The 20,809-nt window shown below is 55.1% G+C and overlaps 1 protein-coding gene across 1 annotated transcript; it reads left to right on the forward strand.

The window, feature by feature from the left end:
- The first annotated feature begins 3,919 nt into the window (after positions 1-3,919).
- Positions 3,920-18,991, forward strand: TBX1 (T-box transcription factor 1). The gene is given in 10 exon segments (XM_068157304.1): positions 3,920-4,457; positions 5,439-5,567; positions 6,829-7,225; positions 10,630-10,731; positions 12,126-12,297; positions 12,519-12,674; positions 14,083-14,150; positions 14,333-14,433; positions 15,186-15,484; positions 15,486-18,991. Coding segments are annotated over 10 exon segments (1,806 nt in total). The 5' UTR covers positions 3,920-4,219; the 3' UTR covers positions 15,630-18,991.
- Positions 18,992-20,809: the final 1,818 nt, after the last annotated feature.

Consider the following 20,809-nt stretch of genomic DNA (forward strand, 5'->3'; position numbering starts at 1 on the left):
CCCCTCCCTTCCCTTCCCTTCCCTTCCCTTCCCTTCCCTTCCCCTTCCCTTCCCTTCCCCTTCCCTTCCCCTTCCCTTCCCCTTCCCTTCCCCTTCCCTTCCCCTCCCCTCTCCCCTCCCCTCTCCCTCTCCTCTCCTCTCCTCTCCTCTCCTCTCCTCTCCTCTCCTCTCCTCTCCTCTCCTCTCCTCTCCTCTCCTCTCCTCTCCTCTCCTCTCCTCTCCTCTCCTCTCCCTCTCCCTCTCCCTCTCCCTTCCCTTCCCTTCCCTTCCCTTCCCTTCCCTTCCCTTCCCTTCCCTTCCCTTCCCTTCCCTTCCCTTCCCTTCCCTTCCCTTCCCCTCCCCTCTCCCTCTCCCTCTCCCTCTCCCTCTCCCTCTCCCTCTCCCTCTCCCTCTCCCTCTCCTTCTCCCTCTCCTTCTCCCTCTTCCTCCTTTTCCTTTCACTTTCCTATCACTTTCCTTTCCTTATTTCTTCTTCCCCAGCCCGACTTCGAAAACGCACCAAGGTGCGGAGCACAACACGGCTGCCGCGGGGAACCGTGGTCGTCGCCGTCAAGGGCAGGAGCCGCTCCTGGCGCGGCCTCAGGTGCCCGCTGCCGGCAATCCCGCCGCTGCCGCAGAGAGACGAGCCTCGGTCTCCGCGGAGCCGCGCACCTGCCGTGATGCCACCGGACGGAACGGCGTAGTTCAGATCCCCGCACAACACCAGCGGCGGGGCCGTGCGAAAGGAGGCTGCCGGGCCGGAACAGATCCGCCCGCTGCGGCTGCTTGAAGAGGTTCAACGGGGACGAGTGGAGTCGGTGAGCTCCGGGAAAACCAGCGAGATGCAGCGGCGGCGTCAGCCCCGACGAATGCCTGGGGACCCCCGCAGAACCCTGCACAGGGATGGAGCCTTGGTGCCGACACCCTGCTCGCCGTGCGGGAAAGCGGGTGGACAAAGCGGCCCCGTCGTGTGCTCGTCTTGCCCAGTTTTTCTCTCGGCTGCCCGCACCGCTCTGGCGATCTCTCCGATGTTCTTTACTGTATTTCTATTTTTCTTTCTCTTTCTGTCTTTGCCTTTTTTCTTTCTTTCGCTTTCTAAGCTTTTTTGTATTTTCTATTTTTCATTATCTTTTTCTTTTTTTCTTCTTCCTTTCTTTTTCTCTCTGGTTTTTTTTTTCCTAGTTTCATTTTTATTTCTTGTTGCCTGTCTTGCCCTACTTTCTGTCTTTCTGTCTCTCTTTCTCAGTATGACCTGGTTAACACATTTTGGGATTTGTTAGACGAATTCGTTAATTTCGCTTCCTTTAGTTCAAACGTCAGTTGCTAAATAATAGCCATAGTCGGAGTAATGAGGAGGGTATCTGTAGTTATAATAACAGCTCTCGTCGATAACGGTCTCAAATTAAATGCCAGGAAATCTCTGGTTTTCCCGGAACCCGCTGTATCTGCAGGCTTCTTTTACACTTTTTACAACGAATTCGTAAATACCCTGGACTCCCGTTAGCTGGACCTCTACCATTTATTATTGTATCGATGGCAGCAGCATCGCTACTGCCCGCGTTAGTCTTTCCAGTGCCGTGTTTCATCGCTCCGGGCGATGGGGCCGCGGCGGGCGGGGAAGCGGTGGGGCCGCGGGGTTCACCCTCGCCGGGTGGGAGGTGTGCGAAGAAATAAGCATTCACGGACGTGTGCACCGAGTGCAGTGCACTGCGTGGCCCAGTATCAGCTTGCTGCCGCTGTTCCTCCGTTAGTTATTTTCTACCCCACGGCTCAGAGGGGAGCCGGGACTGCCGTGCCAAGCCCAAGCCGGGCCGGGCCGGGCCGCCTCTAGCTCCCCTGAAGAGTCTAAGCGCCCCCCTGCAGCCCGGGCTCGCCGGGAGCCCATCGGGGGGCAGTGGTGTGGGGCGGGAGGGACGGCGGGACTGGGCAAGGGCCAGAGCAGCGGGCAGAAAGAAGGGATCGTGAGAGGGACGAGAGGAGAGATGCGAAGTGTGGACGGAGGGAAGGCGGCGGGGACGTGTCCCAGTGGGGCCCCGGCGTCGAGGGGAGAGCCCGTCAGTACCGGAGCGCACCTGCAGCTCAGCCCTGGGCTTAGCGTGCGTGGAGAAACCTGTCCTGGGGGATCTGGGCACCTCCGCAGCAAAAGGGCCGTGGTTCGGTATGAGCATGGCCCCAGCACTGGAGCGAAGCGTGACTGATAGCGCCCGGGGACACCTGACCCGGCCCACGGGGAGCAGTACCGGCGGGGAGACCCCTGCGAGGGAGGACGAAGGAAACAACTCGCGGTGTCCGCCCCGCCTGGAAGGTCTGGGGGGTTGCGAGGACGAAACGGGGAAGGGGGCGGCAGTGGATACCAGCTGCGGGGAGAAGCCTCGCCGAGGCTAGGGAAGGTAGTGGGGCAGAGGGCGGGCTGCGATGCTCGGGCCCCGAGGGCCGCACGGGAACTGGGGACTGACATCGCGGGGACGCGGGTGTCATTGGAAGGCGTTGCTTTTCCTCGGTGTCGCCACGGGTTTTTGCACCCAGAGCCCAAGCATCTCCGGGCGAAGCAGAGGGATGTCATTGGAGAAGGGCGATGGATGGGGCATGTTCTGCCTTTCTTCCCCGTGGAACTCTCAGATTTTTCTCAGCGCATAGCCTTTCCTGGTGGAGAGGCGGCGAGACATGCCCGACCTCCCCTCCCACCTGCTCGAGCGAGGTGTGAGCTGGGGGGACCAGACACCCTCCTCTCGCCCTCACCCTCCTCCGATAGCCTTCGGGCTCGATCCATTTCGACACACCCCACGACAGCCCAGAGCCGATTGCAGAGAGAGGGGCAGAGCAGCAAGGCTAACGTCGGGGTTAGCAACCCCTCGACGAGGCTGGACGCGCTTTCCTCAAGCGCTCACGAGGCTGGGCGAGGTGCCTGGCAAATGCGACCTTTCAATTTAGGCCCTTTTGGGGCTGCATGAAAAGAGACGACTCCGTTTGTATCACAGGTTCGTGTCACCCGCACCCCTTGATCGCTCTGCCGCATGTGGGTTTGCCCCCTGCCCGTCTCCTCAGCTCCGCCTGGCGCCGCTCCCGTGTGGGACCGACGGGCGGGATGCGGGGCCGGGGCGGCGAGGTCTCCCCTCTGGGATTTGGGGGTTCAGGGCCGCAGTCTCGCGGCTTGGCGGGCACGCGCCCGCTGCTGTTCGGGAGCAACGACTCCCGGCGTGTCCTGTACCCCCGGCAGACATCGCTTAGTCCGGATCCCGAGGGGCCGGTGAGCAGGCCAAGGGGTTGGTTCGCGTCAGGGCTGTTCCCGGCTTTCAGCTGAGGCTTTACCTAAAGAGCAAGGAATGGTGAGGCAAGCAAGACTCAGGCAGCAAACCCTAGCTCCCCAAATCTCCTGGGGCGCTGGATTCGAGGCTTTTGTTAATTTCAAGGGGGGGGAATATTCTCTTTTCTTCTGAGGCAGAGGCTGCTCAGAGCCGGGCACACCTGGAAGAAGCTGGTGTCCTGAATCCTTCTCTCATCAGCCCCTGGTTAACTCTCACCCGCGTCTCCTCGCTTTCCCCTGGCAGAGCGGCAATGTTGTTCCGTGGTGCCCTAATGCAAACCCTTCTTCTCCCTCTTGCATTACTGCCGGGTGAGCAGAGCGGGTTAGCACCGGGACACTCTTCGTAGTGTGTCCCTGAGGTCGAGGTAGACAATGTCCTGGCTGGGAACCGCGCTGCCATCAGCAGCGAAGAAACAAAACACCGACCGTGTCACGCACTGCCCTTATGCTGCTAGCTGCAGCAACATATGCTCAAATATGTAAGAGTAGTCTAGATTTTTCTCTGCAAATATTTTTACCACATCCAAAGATAATATTTCAACAGAAGAATCAAGCCCCGCAGGCTACAGACAGGGCAGCTATATATAACCCGCTTGCTCACTCCGGCTCTCCGCGCATCGCTTGGGTTATGCAACCCCGATCGCGGCGGTAGCCACCGGCGCGCCCCACGGCTCCGCCCGCCCCATCGGGGCATTTCCCCGGGATCTCGGTGCAGCGACCCGCCCAGTGGAACCAGCGCCGGGACCAGGGCTCGGCCGGGCCCAGCGGGACGGGCGCGCTGCCTCGCCCCGCGCCGATGCGGAGGAAGGGCCCAGGGGACGCCGCGGCGCTTCGAGGGGCCAGTGCCGGGCGGTGAGTAGCGTCTCGGCCTCGCCGAGACAGGTAGGGGAACGGGGCCGTCCGTCCCAGGTGATCAAGGGAGAGCAGGTGCTGCCGATGGAGCGGGCTGTCACGCCAGGCCAGGCAAGAGCTCGCCTGCCGCCCCGCTGGTTGCTTTACCTTTTTCAGCCTCTTTTTTTTTTATTATTTATTTTTTTGTTTGGTTGGTTTTGGCTAAGGAAAAGCTCGAACTCTGGCGGGTGCTTTGGGTTTTTTTCTTTCCGAGCTGGATGGGTCCCATTCCACTCCAGCGAGGTGGCCACCGGTACCTGCGACCTCAGCGCAGCCCGAAGAGGTCAGTCCCCCGGTCCCTGCCTGCCGTGGCAGCCCGCGCCCCGCAGTGGATGCGGGCTGGAGAAAAGGAGCAATCCTCCCTCTCCGTGCCGGACATCCGTAGCGTGACGCCGGGCTCAGCTCGGCTGCCCTGGGCTCTTCCCTTCCCTTCCCGTCGGCCGGCTTCTGGAGCCGTGATTGACACCGCCATCCCCTCCGCCCGCCCCGAAGCACATCCCATCCCTCCTCGCCGGCCGCTTGCCGTGCCCGGGAGGCGGGGAAGGGCCTCCCCAGCCCTTTGACACCGTCTCCGCAGGAGTTTCACTTCGCTTTCGCCGCCGCCGCTCCTGCAGGCAAACACCCCCGGCTTCCATGTGACGCCTCCCAGCCACTGAATAGGGGAAAGCGCCTATAAGGGAGACACTTTCCCTACGTGCAGAAGAAAAGGAGGGGACGGGGGGGCAGAAGCAGGAGGTGGTGGCTGCGGGGGAAGGGAAGAGAGAAAACAAATTAATAAATCGCAGGGAACGAAGTCAAGTGGAAAGAAACAGAGACCCTGGGAAAGAAATTAGTGGAGTTATTTATTTATTACTCCCCTCGGTCCCCTCTCGCTGACAGGGCTCGATCCGGCCGTTGAGGTGTTCGGCTCTAGCAGCGAAGGGTCCAGGGGAAATTTCTTGCTCCCCAACGCCCTTCCCGGGTGGGGTACAGAGGGTTTGAGTTGTTTTCTGTGGGGATTTGTTGTGGTGGTTTTTTTTTTTTAAGTTTCCCTCCCCCCTCCCTCCCCCGTCTGGAAGGAGGGGGGTCCTGCTCGCACCTCCCTGGATGGTGTGGTAGAAAGGAGGGGAGTGAAGGGGTAGGAGGGGAGTGAAGGGGTGGGAGGGGGGGCTCGTGGTGGGAGGCTGCCGCGGCTGCTGCTCCTGCATTGGTGTCTCCCCTATGGACGAAAACAGCCCTCTGTCTCCCAAAGCAAATGCTTTCAGTATCGCCTCTCTGATTTCAGTCGCCGCCGCCGCCGAGCACGCAGGGAAAGGAGCTCTGGAGGAGTGCAGCGGCGGCCGCAGCGCGCCCGCCCGCCCCGGCTGTCGCCCGCAGAAGATGCACTTCAGCACCGTCACCAGGGACATGGAAGGTGAGCGCCGCGCTCGGCCCCGCTGAGCTGAGGGGACGGGAGTCCCCGGCCACCGCCTCTCGAAGGGCTCTCACACGTCCCGGCCCGGCGGGGCCGGGGGCAATGCGCGAAATGCGGCCTGCCCGCGGGGCCGGCCGCAGGGGCCTTTGCGGTGCCCCTCACAGCCCTCCCTTGGAAAATAAGGCTCAGCCCGTACCCCTGTAGCGGCTTCCGACGGCTATGCCGCTTGGACCCACACCTCTTCAGAGGTGCTGGAGCATCCTCCGACAGAGCCGGCCTTGTCCAGGGCAGCAGCTGGCCGGAGCTCGGCTTCCGCCGGCTCTGCAGCCCCTGTCCGGCCTGGGAGCCGCTGCGGAGATAACTCAAGAGATCCTCAGGACTTCGAGGAGCCTTTCAGCATTGTAGAGGATCCGAAGGAGCCATCCGTTCTCCGGGGCGGCCTGTCATGTGCCACAGGGCCCGCTTGGTCCGGTGGCCGAGGGCCGCTCGGCCCTGGCTGTCCCAGTGCTCCTCAGTACGGACTCTGAGCTTTGCTCTGGTCGCCGTCTGTTCCCCCTCTTTCGGCCGGAGATGGAAAGAAGTGGGGATTGCCAAACCAGGTCCACCTTCCCCTGTCAGCCACTGCCCCGCCGCCACAGAGCGAGGGACGTTACCTGGAGCAGTGCAGCTACACGGAAATAAGAATTAGTTTCCCTCTTTGAGTTCCCCCCAGCTCCTCTTTTTTCTTTTTTACTTTTTTTGTTTGTTTTTTCTTTCGGGGAGGGGAGTGAGAGGAGGATAGGAGGGAAGTTTGCTTTGTCCCATATAGCGTACAGAGAGGGAGGACTTCTGCAGAGACAGCACAGGCTCTGCACCGCCGCGGCTCTTGGCAGATCTTTCGTGTTTGCAAAGAGGGGAAAAAAAAAAAAAAAGGAAAAAAAAAAGGGAAAAAAAAAAGAAGAAAAGAAAAGGAAAAAAAAAAAAAAAAAAGAAGAGCCCAGGCAGGCAGCAGGAGCAGCGAGCTCCCCGCCTGCCCCGGGGGGAGCGGGGCTGGGGCCAAGCAAAGCGGAAAGGGGGAGGCGCCCCGCTGGGCTGGGCGCGGGGCAGCAGAGGAGGCGGAGGGCACCGCGGAACCGGCGCGGAGGCGGGGGCCGCGCGGAGCGGCGCGGAGCTGGGGGGAAAGCGGGAGCCGGAGTGGAACCCTGACCGCCTGTTTTTGGAATGATTTCAGCTATCTCCAGCCCCTGGCTCACCCAGCTGTCCCATTTTTGCGATGTTGCAGCTTTCACGGCCAACAGCCTGAGCAGCCTGAACGCCTCCGGGGGGTACCACCTCTCCCCTTCCCCGGGGGACGCGTACGGACAGCATGAGCCTCCGCACTACGAGCCCTGCACGGCTCAGCAGCACCCGCCGCCCCAGCCCGGCTACCCCTTCGGCGGGGCGGCGGTGGCTGGGGCCAACCCACCGCCCCCAGGTCCCGAGCCGCCCGAGGGCGCCGGGGGAACCGCCGCGGGGCCGGCCGCCGTCTCGGGCTGCTCGGCGGGGGCGGCCGCAGCGGCCAAGGCGCCCGTGAAGAAGAACCCGAAGGTGGCTAACGTGAGCGTCCAGCTGGAGATGAAGGCGCTGTGGGACGAGTTCAACCAGCTGGGCACCGAGATGATCGTTACCAAGGCCGGCAGGTCAGTGCGGGCTCCCGAGCGGCCCCGGCTCTCCAGCCGCTCCCTGCGGGCGCGGGCACCAAGGCTAACCGGGGCCAGAGAGCCCAGCTGGAGGCGGTTGAATTCGCGGTCAGGGGGGAAATCAAGGCTGGCCAAGGGCGAGTGCGGAATGACCCGGCCCGGCCCGGCCCGATGGTTGCCGTCATTCGATCCTAACACTTTTCCCGGGGCGAAAGCTGCGAGTTTTTGCGGCTCGAAGGCTTCGGGTGTCGCGGGGAGGAACGCGTGGCTCCTGCGGGCTGGTGGAGAAGGCGTGCGGAGGACGGCGGGCAGGATGGCCCGGCCCGGCCTGCCCCGGAAAGCCGCGCCGTGCTCTCAGCCGCCGGGTTTCCCTCCCGGTGGAAAGGGCGCTGAGCTCCGCCGGGTGCCTTTGGCTTTTGGTTACTCCTCACGGGACCTGGGTTCGTGTTGGCGGAGGACGTTGTGTTCCTGGGGCAGGCAGCAATGGTGCAGGCCGGGAAGAAGCGACTAACAAACCCACCCGTGCAATACCTGTAACTAAATAAATTTTTAGCGCGGTCAGATATTTTCGTTCCGATGGGGACGCAGACAATAATTCTGCACCTTGAAATGTTCCCCATGACTGCTGCATTTCCTTACTGTCGAGTAACGAGCCCTGCTGAGCCCTGCTCTCCTCCGACCGCTGCTATGCGGTTCTGCTGGCGGGCCGGAGCCGAGACCGGGAACCCGCTTTGGCCAGGGGACAAAGGAAGCGGCTGATGCGAGCCTGTTAGAAACGAGAAAAATATGTTGGGGGAAAGAGGAGCCCCAGTTACGGTTGTTCATAACTACATTTAATTGCGATCTCTTGGAAGAGCCGTGGCCGCGGCGGCTTCGTCAGATCTGCGGAGCTTTCTCAGCGCAAGCTCTGGGGCAAACGCTGCCTTCGGGGAGTGAGCGAGCGCATTGTTCGGGCTCTGGTCTCGTCTCTTGACTTATATCGGTTCCGCGAGGTAAAGAAGGAAAAAAAAACCCGACGAATCGTGTGGTGCTTGTTCTCAGTTAGTCTCGGAGTAGGTTGCAGCGGCAGCAGCTGGAGCGCAGGGCACTGCCGCACTGACTGGGCTCCCTTCCGAAAAGGCCCAGCACAAGAAGTGACCGCGGCAGGAAGGTCCCGCTCTCCCCTCCAGTGGTTTTGAGGGTTCCGAAGATGCAACAAATTAAATAAATTTTTATTTACGCATTTGAATTTTTTTTTTAAATTCGAAGTTTAATAAAGGGGTTTTTTTGGGGGGTGTTTTTTTTGATTTTTAAATTTTTTTTTGGGGAGAGGGTGTTTTTTTGTGTGTGTTTTTGTTTTGTTTTGGTTTGGTTTGTTTGTTTTAATCCCCGCCGTGCCTGGCGTAAAAGCAGTGGGCAGCGGGACCGGCGCTGCGCTGCGGAACCCCGGACGTGATTTTTTTGCAGCCACTGCCTGCCGGTGCCGGGTCGCTCTGTCCTCCTGTCTCCGCCCGTGGCCGCTCAGCCCGGCGCCGGGCTCGGCACTGCTTTCCTTAGCGGAAAAGGTCGTTCAGGCTCCAGGCGGAGGCTCTCTGCAAACAAGAGCTCTTCGATCTGGCTTTCTTGCTCTCCCGGGAGAGAAAGGATTGGGAATAGCCCACTCCAAAAGGTCTCGAGAACGAACCAACTCGATCTGAATCAGAGCTTCCCCCCCCGCCTTTTTCCTTTATTTTATGACACCGACAAATCTTCAAATAGGCGGGTAAAAACCAGGAAAGCCCAGGGTAAAACCAGCAGGAAAAGGCTCAAGGAAGGCGCTGCGAAGTCTGTTCTCTCCCAGCGCCTCCGAGCTGGCCCTGCTGTTTGTCTAGGTGGGTCTTATCATCTCAGGTTGTTTGTTTTAAAATTAAGTTTTAAAACAAGAAACACCGGAACTGGAGCTAATGGGGGCTTTTACACTTTTAAAAATAATAATAACAGGGGGAGTGATTGGAAACGTCCTCCAGAGTTTGCTAAAGCATTACAAAGAGAGAGGCGCAGCTGCCCGATCCTGACACTGCCCAGCAGTGCTAGGCCCGGACTGGAAAGAGCTGCGGGGCCAGAGCCCCACTGCCCTATTGCCCTAGCCGCAGCCTTCCCTCGGCGGGAAACAGGCACACAACCAAACAAGCCCCGGGAAAAAACATAGCAGTTCCATCCCTGCCCCTCGAGAATGAGCCGGGCTGGGCTTTCCACGTCCAGGTTTTATCGGGTTGTTTTTTCATGGGGTGTTGGGAGTTTGGTTTTTCAATGGCTGCAAACCCCCTTCCCGAAATGTCGGCTGCTGTGGCTCGCTTCGTTTTCTATTTGGAAAAAAATAAACCGAAACCGAAGTCATAGTGAACCCCGGCCCAAGAGCGCATCTTCGTGGGAGAGCCGCGGACCTAGCCATGTCCCCGGTGTGTGCAGCGGGAAGGAGAAAGGGGACATGGGGCCTCCTCGGCCTCTTTCGTTAGCCCCCTCCAATTGCATTTACCCTACAGCCCTTCGAAGGAATTGTGCCCTCCCCGAGCGTGGGACCCGCGCCTCCGGCTTAGCCTGGGGTCCCCGTGGCCTGCGGGGAGCTGGAAGCAGAGCAGTGAGGACAGTCTCGGGCCGACCTGCCTTTCGCCCCACAAATGTGTGGGTATCGGGGTTCCGACTGGGCTCTGGCAACGAAACAGAGCCAGGAGCAGGCTCGCTGGGAGATCCCGTTTGCCCTCTAGTCCCTGCCCGCCGCGGGGGGTGCATTTGCCTCTCTGAGCAGCGGGAGGTCTCTCACTGGCCCCAGGGACCACACTGCTGCGGTAACGGCTGCACAGATTTGAAGTGCCAGAAGCTGTGAAAGTGGGAGCTCGGATCCCTCGCGTTACTCACAGGAGGTTCTAGACGCGTCCCCTCGGACTGGCCGAGTGTTACGGGGCTCTACCCTCGCCTCAGGTGTGGTTTTGAAGACCGTATAATGCCTTGTATCTGCCTCAAATCAGGTCATCTCGGACTATGGGGAAACCGTAGGGAGAAAATCCTTTTCACTTGTGTGCCTATGGCAAAGGTGGTGGTGGTAGCACTTGTTTCCTCTTAGCCCTTGTGTCCTGCCGCAGCAGGTTTTTTTTGGTGTCTAACACAAGTGGCCCTGCCGCTGTCGGTAGAGACGGAGCTGCCCAGCGCTGCCCCAGCTCATTCTTTCACATGCTGCTGGGTGGCATGGCATCTCCTCACCCTGAGCTGCCCGCCTGCATCTGCCTTTTCCTTCTATTCTGTTCGAAGGTTCTTGTGTACATCAGGGAGATGGAAGGGAAGAGCTGAAGGGGCTGAGGGGCTACCATACCTGGCCCCAAGCATCTCCTGCCCCCTCGGAGCTCCCCACATCCTCTCAACTCAGTTGTCCTTTCTCCTCTTTGTACCAGGCGCATGTTCCCCACCTTCCAGGTGAAGATATTTGGGATGGACCCTATGGCTGACTATATGCTCCTCATGGATTTTGTCCCTGTGGATGACAAGCGATACCGGCAAGTACCACGCTGCCCATGTCACGGTGCTCGGCTGGTGGGGTGCTGCCTGCCCCCTCTCTTCCCAGGATTCAGGGATGTGCCCTTGAGCCTGATACATGTCGGTGGGAGATGAGAAGGAGATGTGTGCTGTGGCTGCCCTGCCTCTGTTATGCATCCTTGCCATGAGTTTGGGGCTGGGAGCAGGATGTGGACCCACAGGAACCCCTCAGATTTCACACCATGTCCTCAGCAGCTGGGGCCACTGAGGCGAGACCTGCATGGGGCAGCAGGGCTGGTTCTGCCTAGGAAAGCCATCCCCATGCTACTGCTCCACATCTCCACCTGTCAAATGCCTATTCCTCTATAATAAAAATCCTTCCCATAACCCTCAACTGCTGTAGCCTCTCAGCTAGGGTAGGTGAGCTGGTGGTGCTGGCTTTGCCAGGTATCCTGGTGCTGTGCAGTGCCCACCAGAGAGCCTGCTGGGTGCTTGGGCAGAGAGAACTAGTTTTGTGCTCTGGAAATGCATTGACCAGCCAAGCCACAAACCCCTGCCCTTGTTTCCAGTGACAGTGCAGAAAGGCTTTGCAAACCAGCAACTTGCAAGGCAGCGATGTAGTCTGGCTTGGAACCCCTTTACTTTAAAGACAGTGAAAGGTGCATTATATATTTAGCTTCAGATCAGGATGCTGAGCAGGCAGCCCACATAGGAATTGCAGGGTCTCATATATAAATATTTAGACAGATATCCAAATTCTCAGGGCGTCCTAGAAATGTTTGCTTGTCAAGGGAAGTGGGATATATAACATCCAATTGAGTATATCTTTAAAAAGTAATGTTTCTGCTCAAGTCCAATGGTGTCTAATTCCCCCTGTGCAAACACTGGCTTTTAAAGTAAACACGTGTATAGAAGATTGGTTTCTCTGTTTTAAATGTTACTGTTGAATATGTACTTTGATAGAATGAAAGAAGGCTGCTAAACTCTGGATGTACTATTAATCTACACATAGCTTTCCACTCTTCACTTAAAGCCAGAGCATTACTGTATAGAGGGCCCACTTTCACCCATTTCTTTAGAAGAAGAGGGAGCTTTTGTAGCTTCTCTCCCAAATCTGTGCAGGTAGCTATACATTTCCTCTGTCCTGGAGATTTCTTGCCCACCAGCTCCATTGGTGACCTGATAAAATATCGGTTTTGCATTACAACGAGTCTGGCCGTGGAGAAGAGCTTATTGTTCTCATTACTTTAGGAAGCAGGAGTGATGGGGGTGACAGCAATGGGGGCAGCAGTGCTTATCCTTGCCGTGGCAGGGGGACCCTCCCAGGCCACATCCTGCAGGGCCATGGGGTGCTGCAGCTTGGGACAGTGAAGGATCGCCTGGGCTATGGCTGAGGGTGCTTTCCCTCCTGCAGGTACGCCTTCCACAGCTCCTCCTGGCTGGTAGCCGGCAAAGCTGACCCTGCCACCCCCGGGAGGGTGCACTACCACCCGGACTCCCCGGCAAAAGGGGCACAGTGGATGAAGCAGATTGTTTCCTTTGATAAGCTCAAACTGACCAACAATTTGCTGGATGACAATGGACATGTAAGTATTCCTGGGGAAAAGATGTCAAACATCGGGCTGTACTGGGGAGTACTTTTTGTGCTATGATCCCTGTGGGGTGCCCATGCCTCTTTCCAAGGACTCTGCACCCCTGTCCTGCCCCAGCCCTAGGCAGGGGAGCTGACGGGGCCGGCAGCTGCATTTGCCTCTCTCAATGCTCCATCTGGATCAGTTATTGTCTCCTTGCTCGTTTTATCATTCAGATCATTTTGAACTCCATGCACAGATACCAACCACGTTTTCATGTGGTCTACGTGGATCCCCGGAAAGACAGTGAGAAATATGCAGAGGAGAACTTTAAAACGTTTGTTTTTGAGGAGACCCGCTTCACAGCCGTGACTGCCTACCAGAACCACCGGGTGAGGCAGCAGCAGGGCCTGGGCAATGAAAAAGTGGGGTTTGAAGTTGCTCTGGGGGTACTGGGGGTAGAGGTATGCCTGCCTCCTGGGCTGAATGAAGGCTAGGCTGCGGGTGTCTGGCGGTGGTGGTGCTGCTGGAGGGGCTGTTTGGGGATACTCCTGCCTCCTCCTGCCCATCTGCTAAACCCATTCTGGGGCAGCATAAGGAACCCGATAGCTGGGGAGCTACACAGAGCTGCACCGCTGCATGCCGAGGAAGTGGTGTGAGCTTCAGCCCCATCAGCAGCTTCCCCTCACTCAGGGGGACCTCATTACCTATGTAAACCCGAGACCGGGGCTGGTTGGGAAACTACAGGCGCCCCGCTGTGAAACGTCACTCACAATTTGTTTGGATAAATCTGCAGTTTTACTTCTCTATGCTCGTAGTGGTCTGTTCCTACCCAGAATACAATTACACATTAAAAAAAACCAAACCCAACCAAACAAAAAACAACATAAGAAGGGCTCCCCCTCCCCCAAGGCTGCTGGGGATTTCTGAGCAGCAGATAATCCAATTGCTTCTTTAAATCTCATCAGTGTAATCTAAAGACCAGGAATTCCACGCACAAATATGATTTCATAGCAGGGGCTTTTCAGCACTGCTCCAAAATGCCTTGCTCCGTGCTGCTGCTGCAGTCCTTGCTGGAGCTGGATGGTGGGGCTGTGCCCAAGCAGTTGCTGGCAGTGCCACCCTCTGCAGTGGCTCCAAGCACATTGATCCGTGGTCCCCCGGGGATGCTGTGGTCTGTCCACACCCCGCTCCAGAGAGGCAGCGGGGCTGGAACAAGGCTGTGCCTTTAAGGGGCTCCGGAGTCTCTCCCTGGCTGGCATTTGCCTGATGGCTCCGGACAGCTGCTCTTTCTCTCCTGCTTTCTATCAGTTTGACCTCTAAGGCTGGAACTGTCACTGAGGGGCTTAAAGTTTGTTTTTCAACCCATTCCGGAAACTCACAATCACATACTTTATCCATGGATTTGCTTAAATATAGAAAATGTCCTGCCTTTTCCCCGGCGAATTAAATAAATACATAAGTAAGATTTATCCAGTGATTTGTCTTAGCTGCTCTGGTAGTGACCCATATAATGTGGCATTTTCTTACAAGTGCATTTACACAGCTTTTGCAGCCAACTCAGGCTGCCTCTCCCTTCACCTTGAACTCATATTAGCATACCAGCCTGCATTTTCTAATAGAAGGAAAGCATATGTTTGTGCTCTGTGGCAGAGTGTACCCCAGCTCCACTGGCCACGCAGGCTCTCTGCATTACACCAGTCACCACTGACTCCCACAGCCCACTCAGGGAGCACTTGCTGTCTGATCTGAGAGCCCTATGAATGCCACTTTGACACATTTCCCTGCTTCTTTTTACAGATCACACAGCTGAAGATAGCCAGCAACCCTTTTGCCAAGGGATTCCGAGACTGTGACCCCGAAGACTGGTAAGGCTATGTCTTTACTTACTTTCACTCCTAGTTTCACATATACCTGTGCAGCCTACATTTGCACAAAGATTGCATGGAGTTTGGGGAACATTGGGTTGGGCTCCATTTCCCAGCTGAAATGCTGCAAATGCTCATTCTGTGTGACTTTCAGGTCTGTATCAGTTCTCTTCTTGTTCTAGGCCTAGGAATCACAGGCCAGGGGCTCTTCCCCTCATGAGTGCTTTTGCCAGATCCCGGAATCCTGTCTCTTCCCCAGCCCACCAGAATGGGACAGAGAAAGGTGAGACCCTCAAACAGCTAGGCAAGCCTGTGACCCTAGCCCTGCTGGCCTGCACAGCTGGCCTCAGTGCATGCATGCTTGGGGCCAGCCTTGCTCATCACACTGGGGCACAGCTGCCTGCAGTGGGCACAGCTCCATTGCTAATGAGCTTTACGCTACCACTTACTTTTAAACAAAAATAGCTGCTTTCAGAACCTAATTCTTCCTAGGTCTAAACTACTAACTGTTGTTGCTGCTTTAAGAACACCTCCCTTTTCCTGTAGTGTCTCATTTTCGATTTTGCAGCAGAAAGTTTAGCCTTCCAGGTAGGGATGCAGCAAGGGCCACTGGCTCCTGCTCGTGTTGCCCCTTTAACCCACCCCAGCAGCAGAGTCAGGGCCGACCCATTCTCGTTCAAGAGCCTTGTCCAGCTGCAACAGCACTGTTGCCCATTGACTCCTTTTCCATTACGCAGAACAAACAATTGTAAAGACAACCCAGGGCCTTTCTTCCAGCACACTGCGGGCCTGCAAAATAAAGGGAAGTCTGTATTTGTTTAGTGTTACACAATTGCAAAAATGTCAGGCGTGTACCAGCTTGTCAGTCAAGTCAGTGCCATTTATCGCAGTCAGAAGGTCTTGTCCCACCAGCCCCGGGTCCTGCTGCCGCACGCTCCACTTGCAACCCCCGCGCCCCGCTTTCTGCTTTACGTGAATGTATTGTTTCAACTTGGGCCGCCGCGGCGGCGGTGATGACGCTCTGTGCCCCCGCAGATGCTGCCGAGAGCCGGCGGGAGTACGAGCGGGAGGCAGCCGGCGGGACGCCGCTGCACGCCGAAGCGGCGCACCAGCAGCTCATGTCCCGAGTGCTCAGCCCCGCGCTGCCGGGCGGTGGCAGCGGCCTGGTGCCGTTGGGCGGCGCAGGCGGCGGCCGGCCCAGTCCGCCCCACCACGAACTGCGCCTGGAGCCCGCCGCCTCGGAGCCCCTCCACCACCATCCCTACAAGTACCCGCCCGCGGCGGCCGCCGCCTACGACCACTACCTGGGGGCGAAGAGCCGGCCCGCCCCTTACCCCCCTCCCCAGCATCCGCGGACACGGCTACCATCACCACCACCACCATCACCACATGAACGCGGCAGCCGCAGCGGCGGCGGCAGCTGCCAACATGTACTCGTCGTCCGGCGCCCCCGGCAACTATGACTACGGGCCGCGGTAACGGCGCCACAGCCCCGCCGGGCCCTGACGGCGCGAGAGACTGGGCAGCGACTGGGCAGCGGCCGCGCGTGCCGCCAGCGCTGCCATTCTTCCCCTTCCCGCCTTTCCCTCTCTTCCCGCCTTACGAGTGAGCTGATAGGCCAGTTTGACCTGATCGACAATCGGAGAGCCCAGTCGCAGGAACCCGCAGCCTCCCGTCGCACTCCCCACCCATCGGCAAGCCGTGAAGGCGGGCGATGGCGGCCTGCGGCGAGGGAAGGGGGTGTTCCCTCTGCCTATTGCGGTGTGACCCGCAGCTGCACTTTGATAAACGAAGCCATATGTTGTTATCTCCCTTCTTCTTGCCCTGTATCTCCCTTCTTGCCGATGCCCCACTAGTGCGCGGGTGCCGTGGACGGTAGGGCCGCAGGGAAGCGGTGGCGGTGAGGTGATTTGTACTCTTCTTGGTCGCCCGCCGGGTCTTATGAGGGAGATTCGGTGTTGCCACCAATTTTGGCGGTGCCACGGGCTTTTCCCTGCCGAGTGGGGCGTGTAAAACTAATACCGAGTCAGGGAAGCTGCGGGGCTGGCCGTAGGTAGCGGCTGGCACCAGCCCCCAGCAGCGGCGGGCCCCAGGGACGGCGTATGGCTCCACATGTTGGTGTAAGTCGCTCTTCTACCTCGGGGACGCTTGGCTTCAGGTGAGACTATGAGAGGAAGCAGAGTTTAGCTTAAAGACATACTTTGAATCCTTAATGTCAGAAGGAATTGGCCACTCCTCTGAGCCTGGCCCGCTTCTGAATTTTGGGGTTCATTGAGGCGGCTTAATCGCAACAGCGTTTTGTGGAGCCGTTGAGAAAAGCCCACGGCCAAGAGCACAGCCGCGTACAGCTCCTTGTTTTCACAATAGATGCTAAGGGTTATAAACCAGCCTGGGGTGTGGGTGGGAATGCCTGCAGAGTTCAGGCTGTTTTCTCAGCAATAGTTTGTAAACTGGCTGCTTCCCAGGCAGCCTCGCAGTACTGCCTTCCTATGCCCTTTCCTGAGCTCTTGATGCTGTCCTGTTGAGAGGTGCCTTTTAGAGCAACTTCAGGGTTTTTTCCCCATAATGCCTCACCCCTTATATTTGGCTGACCCAAACTGTCCCAAAGCGCCTATTCTGCACCTACCTGCTTGCTGCATCTTCCCTTTAAATCTGGTAAGTACTTTAAGTTTATTTTTCTTTTATTTTCCCCCTTAATATCTTCCTTCAGTGGTCTTTCCTTAGCGTGGAAAAGATGGGCCTGTTCATCACAGTTTCTCCAGTGACATGTTTTGAATAGTTGGCTTGTGTTTTCTGTCAGATGCTCACTGAATTGCAGTCCTTTTGTGTTCAGAGAAGGTATTGAACAGCTCCTCAGCTGTGCTGGTATACAGTATTATGAACACTTGTCTGATTCTTCCATGTGACTCAATGAAAAGAAGTTTGGTTTTGGGGTTTTTTTTAAAGTCCTTTATTCATCCATGTTTGTGCATTTTCACTACAAACCTTGTGCAGGTGGCAGTGTTAACAGCAATGTTTATTCTTGTCTCTGGCAGTGGGCTTTGGGCTTCCAAAACTTTTTGGAAGGGTTTTAAGAAGGGATACAGGCTAACATGAATATTTTATGTATTATTTTTCTGTTATAAAAAAATATATCTGGATCCATGAAAGACTTGTGCAAGAAATATGTATTTTATTTGACACTTGCAGTGAATTGTGAGATTCTTAGTGTCTGACTGAACCATAATTGATGTTCTCCGAAAGGTTGATGTAAAATAGCCTTGTGCTTACTATTAGTCAGTGGGAAATGGCTCTTGGATGTGTGCTGTTGCTTTGCCGCTGTCATTTCAGAGTTTTCAGTATGATTTGTTACCTGTAAACTAATTAGTGCCAAAGCTTTGGTCTCAAACGTTTAATGAAGTTGTTATATTTATTATTTCTTTCAAAGATTATACATACTTTTTTTTCTCTTTGATAGTTGCAGCGTAGTAAAAAAGTGAAGACAACCAAAGAATCATACCTGCAAGCAGTGTAGATACCTGTAGATATTTGTAGATATATGTAGATAATCTTATTTCATTGAAATCCAAAAGACATTGGACAGTGACATTTATAAATGTTTTTCCTCTCCTTCCTTTCTTTCATTTCTTGTTTGATTATTTGTGAGTTTGTCTCCTCTGAAATCAAAGCCTCCCCGACAAAATGAGGTCATTTAAATAAGGAGGGACACTAAACTGGAGGTGTTTATTCTGAGCAAACTGAATCTCCGTGGGTGATTGCTCTCTTCCTTTTCTCTCCCTGGCTGCTGAAACTGCCCATGGTTGTAGTGCTCTGTCGTTACACAACCACTTGCAGGATTGTGGTCCCAGGTTGAAATGAATACAGTACACTTCCCTTTGTACTGATAAGCATCTATTTTCTTTAAACATATAGGGTGCTGCACTGGCTCTCAGTGCAGGCTGGTGGCACACCTTTTCAAACTTTACTGCACAAGAGGTGAGAGGACTGCGTGACCCAAGATTCCAGGACTAAACTGTGCTCTTACAGAAAGTGGCTCAAGGTTCTTGCCTTGACTGTAGGAATTTTAATTTATCTCCATTAGTAGAAAAATCCCAGAACTTCAGCCTCTGCCTGTGGGCAGTGCACCCCCAGGTAACTAGTCTGTTCTCTGTGCTAGACAAACCACTACAGAAATACTGTCTGAATGGGGAGGACACACCATACAGCAGTGTCAAGACTACAATGTAAATGATGAAATTGGTATTTCTAAGCTTCCTTTAGACCATCAACATGCAAGATGCTTACACATGCTAGCCTTGAATATGTTAGCAGTCCCTTTCATATCACGTGTTTGTCCTTAAACCAAGCTTCCTTAGGGCTTTAACTAGTGTTTCCTCCTTGCATAGCTATGTCTGTCTCACTGGATGGGAGTGTTCTAATAATGGAAAGCAAACAGAGTTATCTTTCTATCACAAAAAAAAAAATCCACTTTAAACAAACAAACCAACAAACCTGTAACACTGCACATTGACTGCCTTTGGGAAATCACATTCTGTAACACTTTAATTCCATGTTACCTGTCAGCCAGTTAGTCAAGATGTGTCATGTATAGGCCATGTCTTATTGCAGTTACATCTGAAAAATGGCTCTGTATGATTTGATTACACGTGTGTTTAAACATGCTGTCACCAATGTCCATGGCACATAATCAGAAAGAAGGCTGCAGCATTTCCAGACTGTACTTCCACTTGTGGTCACCTCAAGTCACACGTAATGCTGTGTATTTAAAAGCTGCTGGTGAAACAGGCCCAAGCACAGAGGTTACAAGCACCCTTTGTCTGTTCCAAACAAGGCTCGAGAATAAATTACCCCTGTGGCTCCATTTTCCAGAGGTACAGGTTGAGATTACTGATTGCTCCAAAGGTCTGAAAACTGTCACCTACCTCAGTAGATTAATACAGCACACACAGGTGAAACAAGGGAAGTCTTTGCTTGGTCACTTACCCCAAGCACTGGGAATAGCTCAGTTTTCAGGATTTTTGTTTGTTTTGGTTTCATTTTTTCCTTGCTAATGGATCTGATCTAAATTCAGTGTAGGATAGGAGCAAGGGGATGAGACTTCTGAATGCTTGAGCACTTCATGGATGTTCTTAGTAAGCTTTCCTCCTGTTCAGGGAGACCCTAAAACTGAAGGTGGTCTCCAGCAGATGCCTTTCAGTGTCCTGGGGTGTTGGCATCTCTTCAGTCAATCTCAAGCATGTGTGTGCACAGCCATTGGCAGGGGAGCAAATACTTTGGATGGCTTCATGCTATGGTCTGTGTAACAGTCACTTGCAATCCGGAGAATGGACCCAGAGACTGCAGTATGCATAAAAAAGCATTTTGCAGGCATCAGGCCACTGGGGGACAGTGTGGGTCTCCCATGAGTTAGGGGCTTCCCAGTGCACCCCTACAATGAGCCATAGACAGTGGGGCTACATCAGGGCGCTCTGTGCCCTCTGCCAAACGAACCTCATTCTCTCCAGCACATGGAATTCATCTTGTGATGCCTGGGTTCCTGCTCAAGGGGCAGTCCTAATTTGATCTAATCTGAAAGGATTAAGAAAAGCAGCTTCAGGTGTGCTGTGAACATTCTGGCTACCTAAAGGGTAGAGTGGAGGTAGAAGCAGAGCCCCGCTGCCCAGAGGTGCGCTGCAAGAGTCAAGGCAGCAGTACTTACAAGGCAAGGTTTAGCACCTTCCTCCGAGGAGCTAAAAACTTTGCGGTGAGCCTCATAAACATGGCTGGGGAAGAATGTGTCTGTGCACAGACGTGTTCTGATGCTTGTAGCTTTTCCTTCTGTTGTTTAGTTTCATGATGGGTTGAAAACCGACGCGGGTTTGCTGGCTGAGTGGAGGCTTGATGCAATCGTCCGAGTCGCCATTGGGGTGCCGCTGCCCGCGCAGGCAGGAGGGGCTGTGCTGCCCGGAGGCGCTGGGCTGCGGGTACCGCTGCTGCCTGCGGCCAGGATGCTGCAGATCGCAGCCTGGAGAGCAGGCTCCCTCCGGAGGGAGGAGCGGGCATCGCACCGGCGCTGGCATGCACGGGCCGAAAATCAAGCGGAGCTCGCAAATGTGCAGTCCGAGGGAAAAGTACAGCTTTGCTCCGCAAAGCAAAGATGTGATGTTTGAAGCACACGGACACAAATACGGAAGGGCAGTAATCTGTGAGTTAGAACTGGAGGATAATCAGCAATAGTTCAGCCGTGGCTACAAGATTATCAGGAGTCTAGTTTGCTGCTGTAGAAGCTTGTGTGAGTGAGTGTATGTATGGAAGTTTTTTCTAAGCGTGTGCAGGTTTTGTGTTGGTTGTTTTTTTTTTTTCATCTAATTATTCCTATTAATTGGATCAGTAAGATGTTTAATTTACACAACAAGATGAGAGCCCTGGTACCCAAAGATTTCTGATGCTGGCTATTACCCTGAGCACAATATGTGCTTATAAAATGAGCTCTCTTGATGTGAGACACTCATTGTCCGTTGGAATCTAGTTAGTTAGCATACCAGAGGGCTGCAGATTTCCAAGGGTAGTATTTCGTACCTTTTGTTCCCAGGTATGTTGTAAACACAAAGCAAGAGGTGATTTTGAAGATACACATTAAAGATGTGGACATACCTCACATACACTGTATATGTACATCT

The sequence above is a fragment of the Melanerpes formicivorus genome, unplaced genomic scaffold, assembly GCF_026170545.1.
Source record: "Melanerpes formicivorus ecotype bairdi unplaced genomic scaffold, bMelFor1.0.p_v2 SCAF_36, whole genome shotgun sequence".
In the NCBI taxonomy this organism is placed as follows: domain Eukaryota; kingdom Metazoa; phylum Chordata; class Aves; order Piciformes; family Picidae; genus Melanerpes; species Melanerpes formicivorus.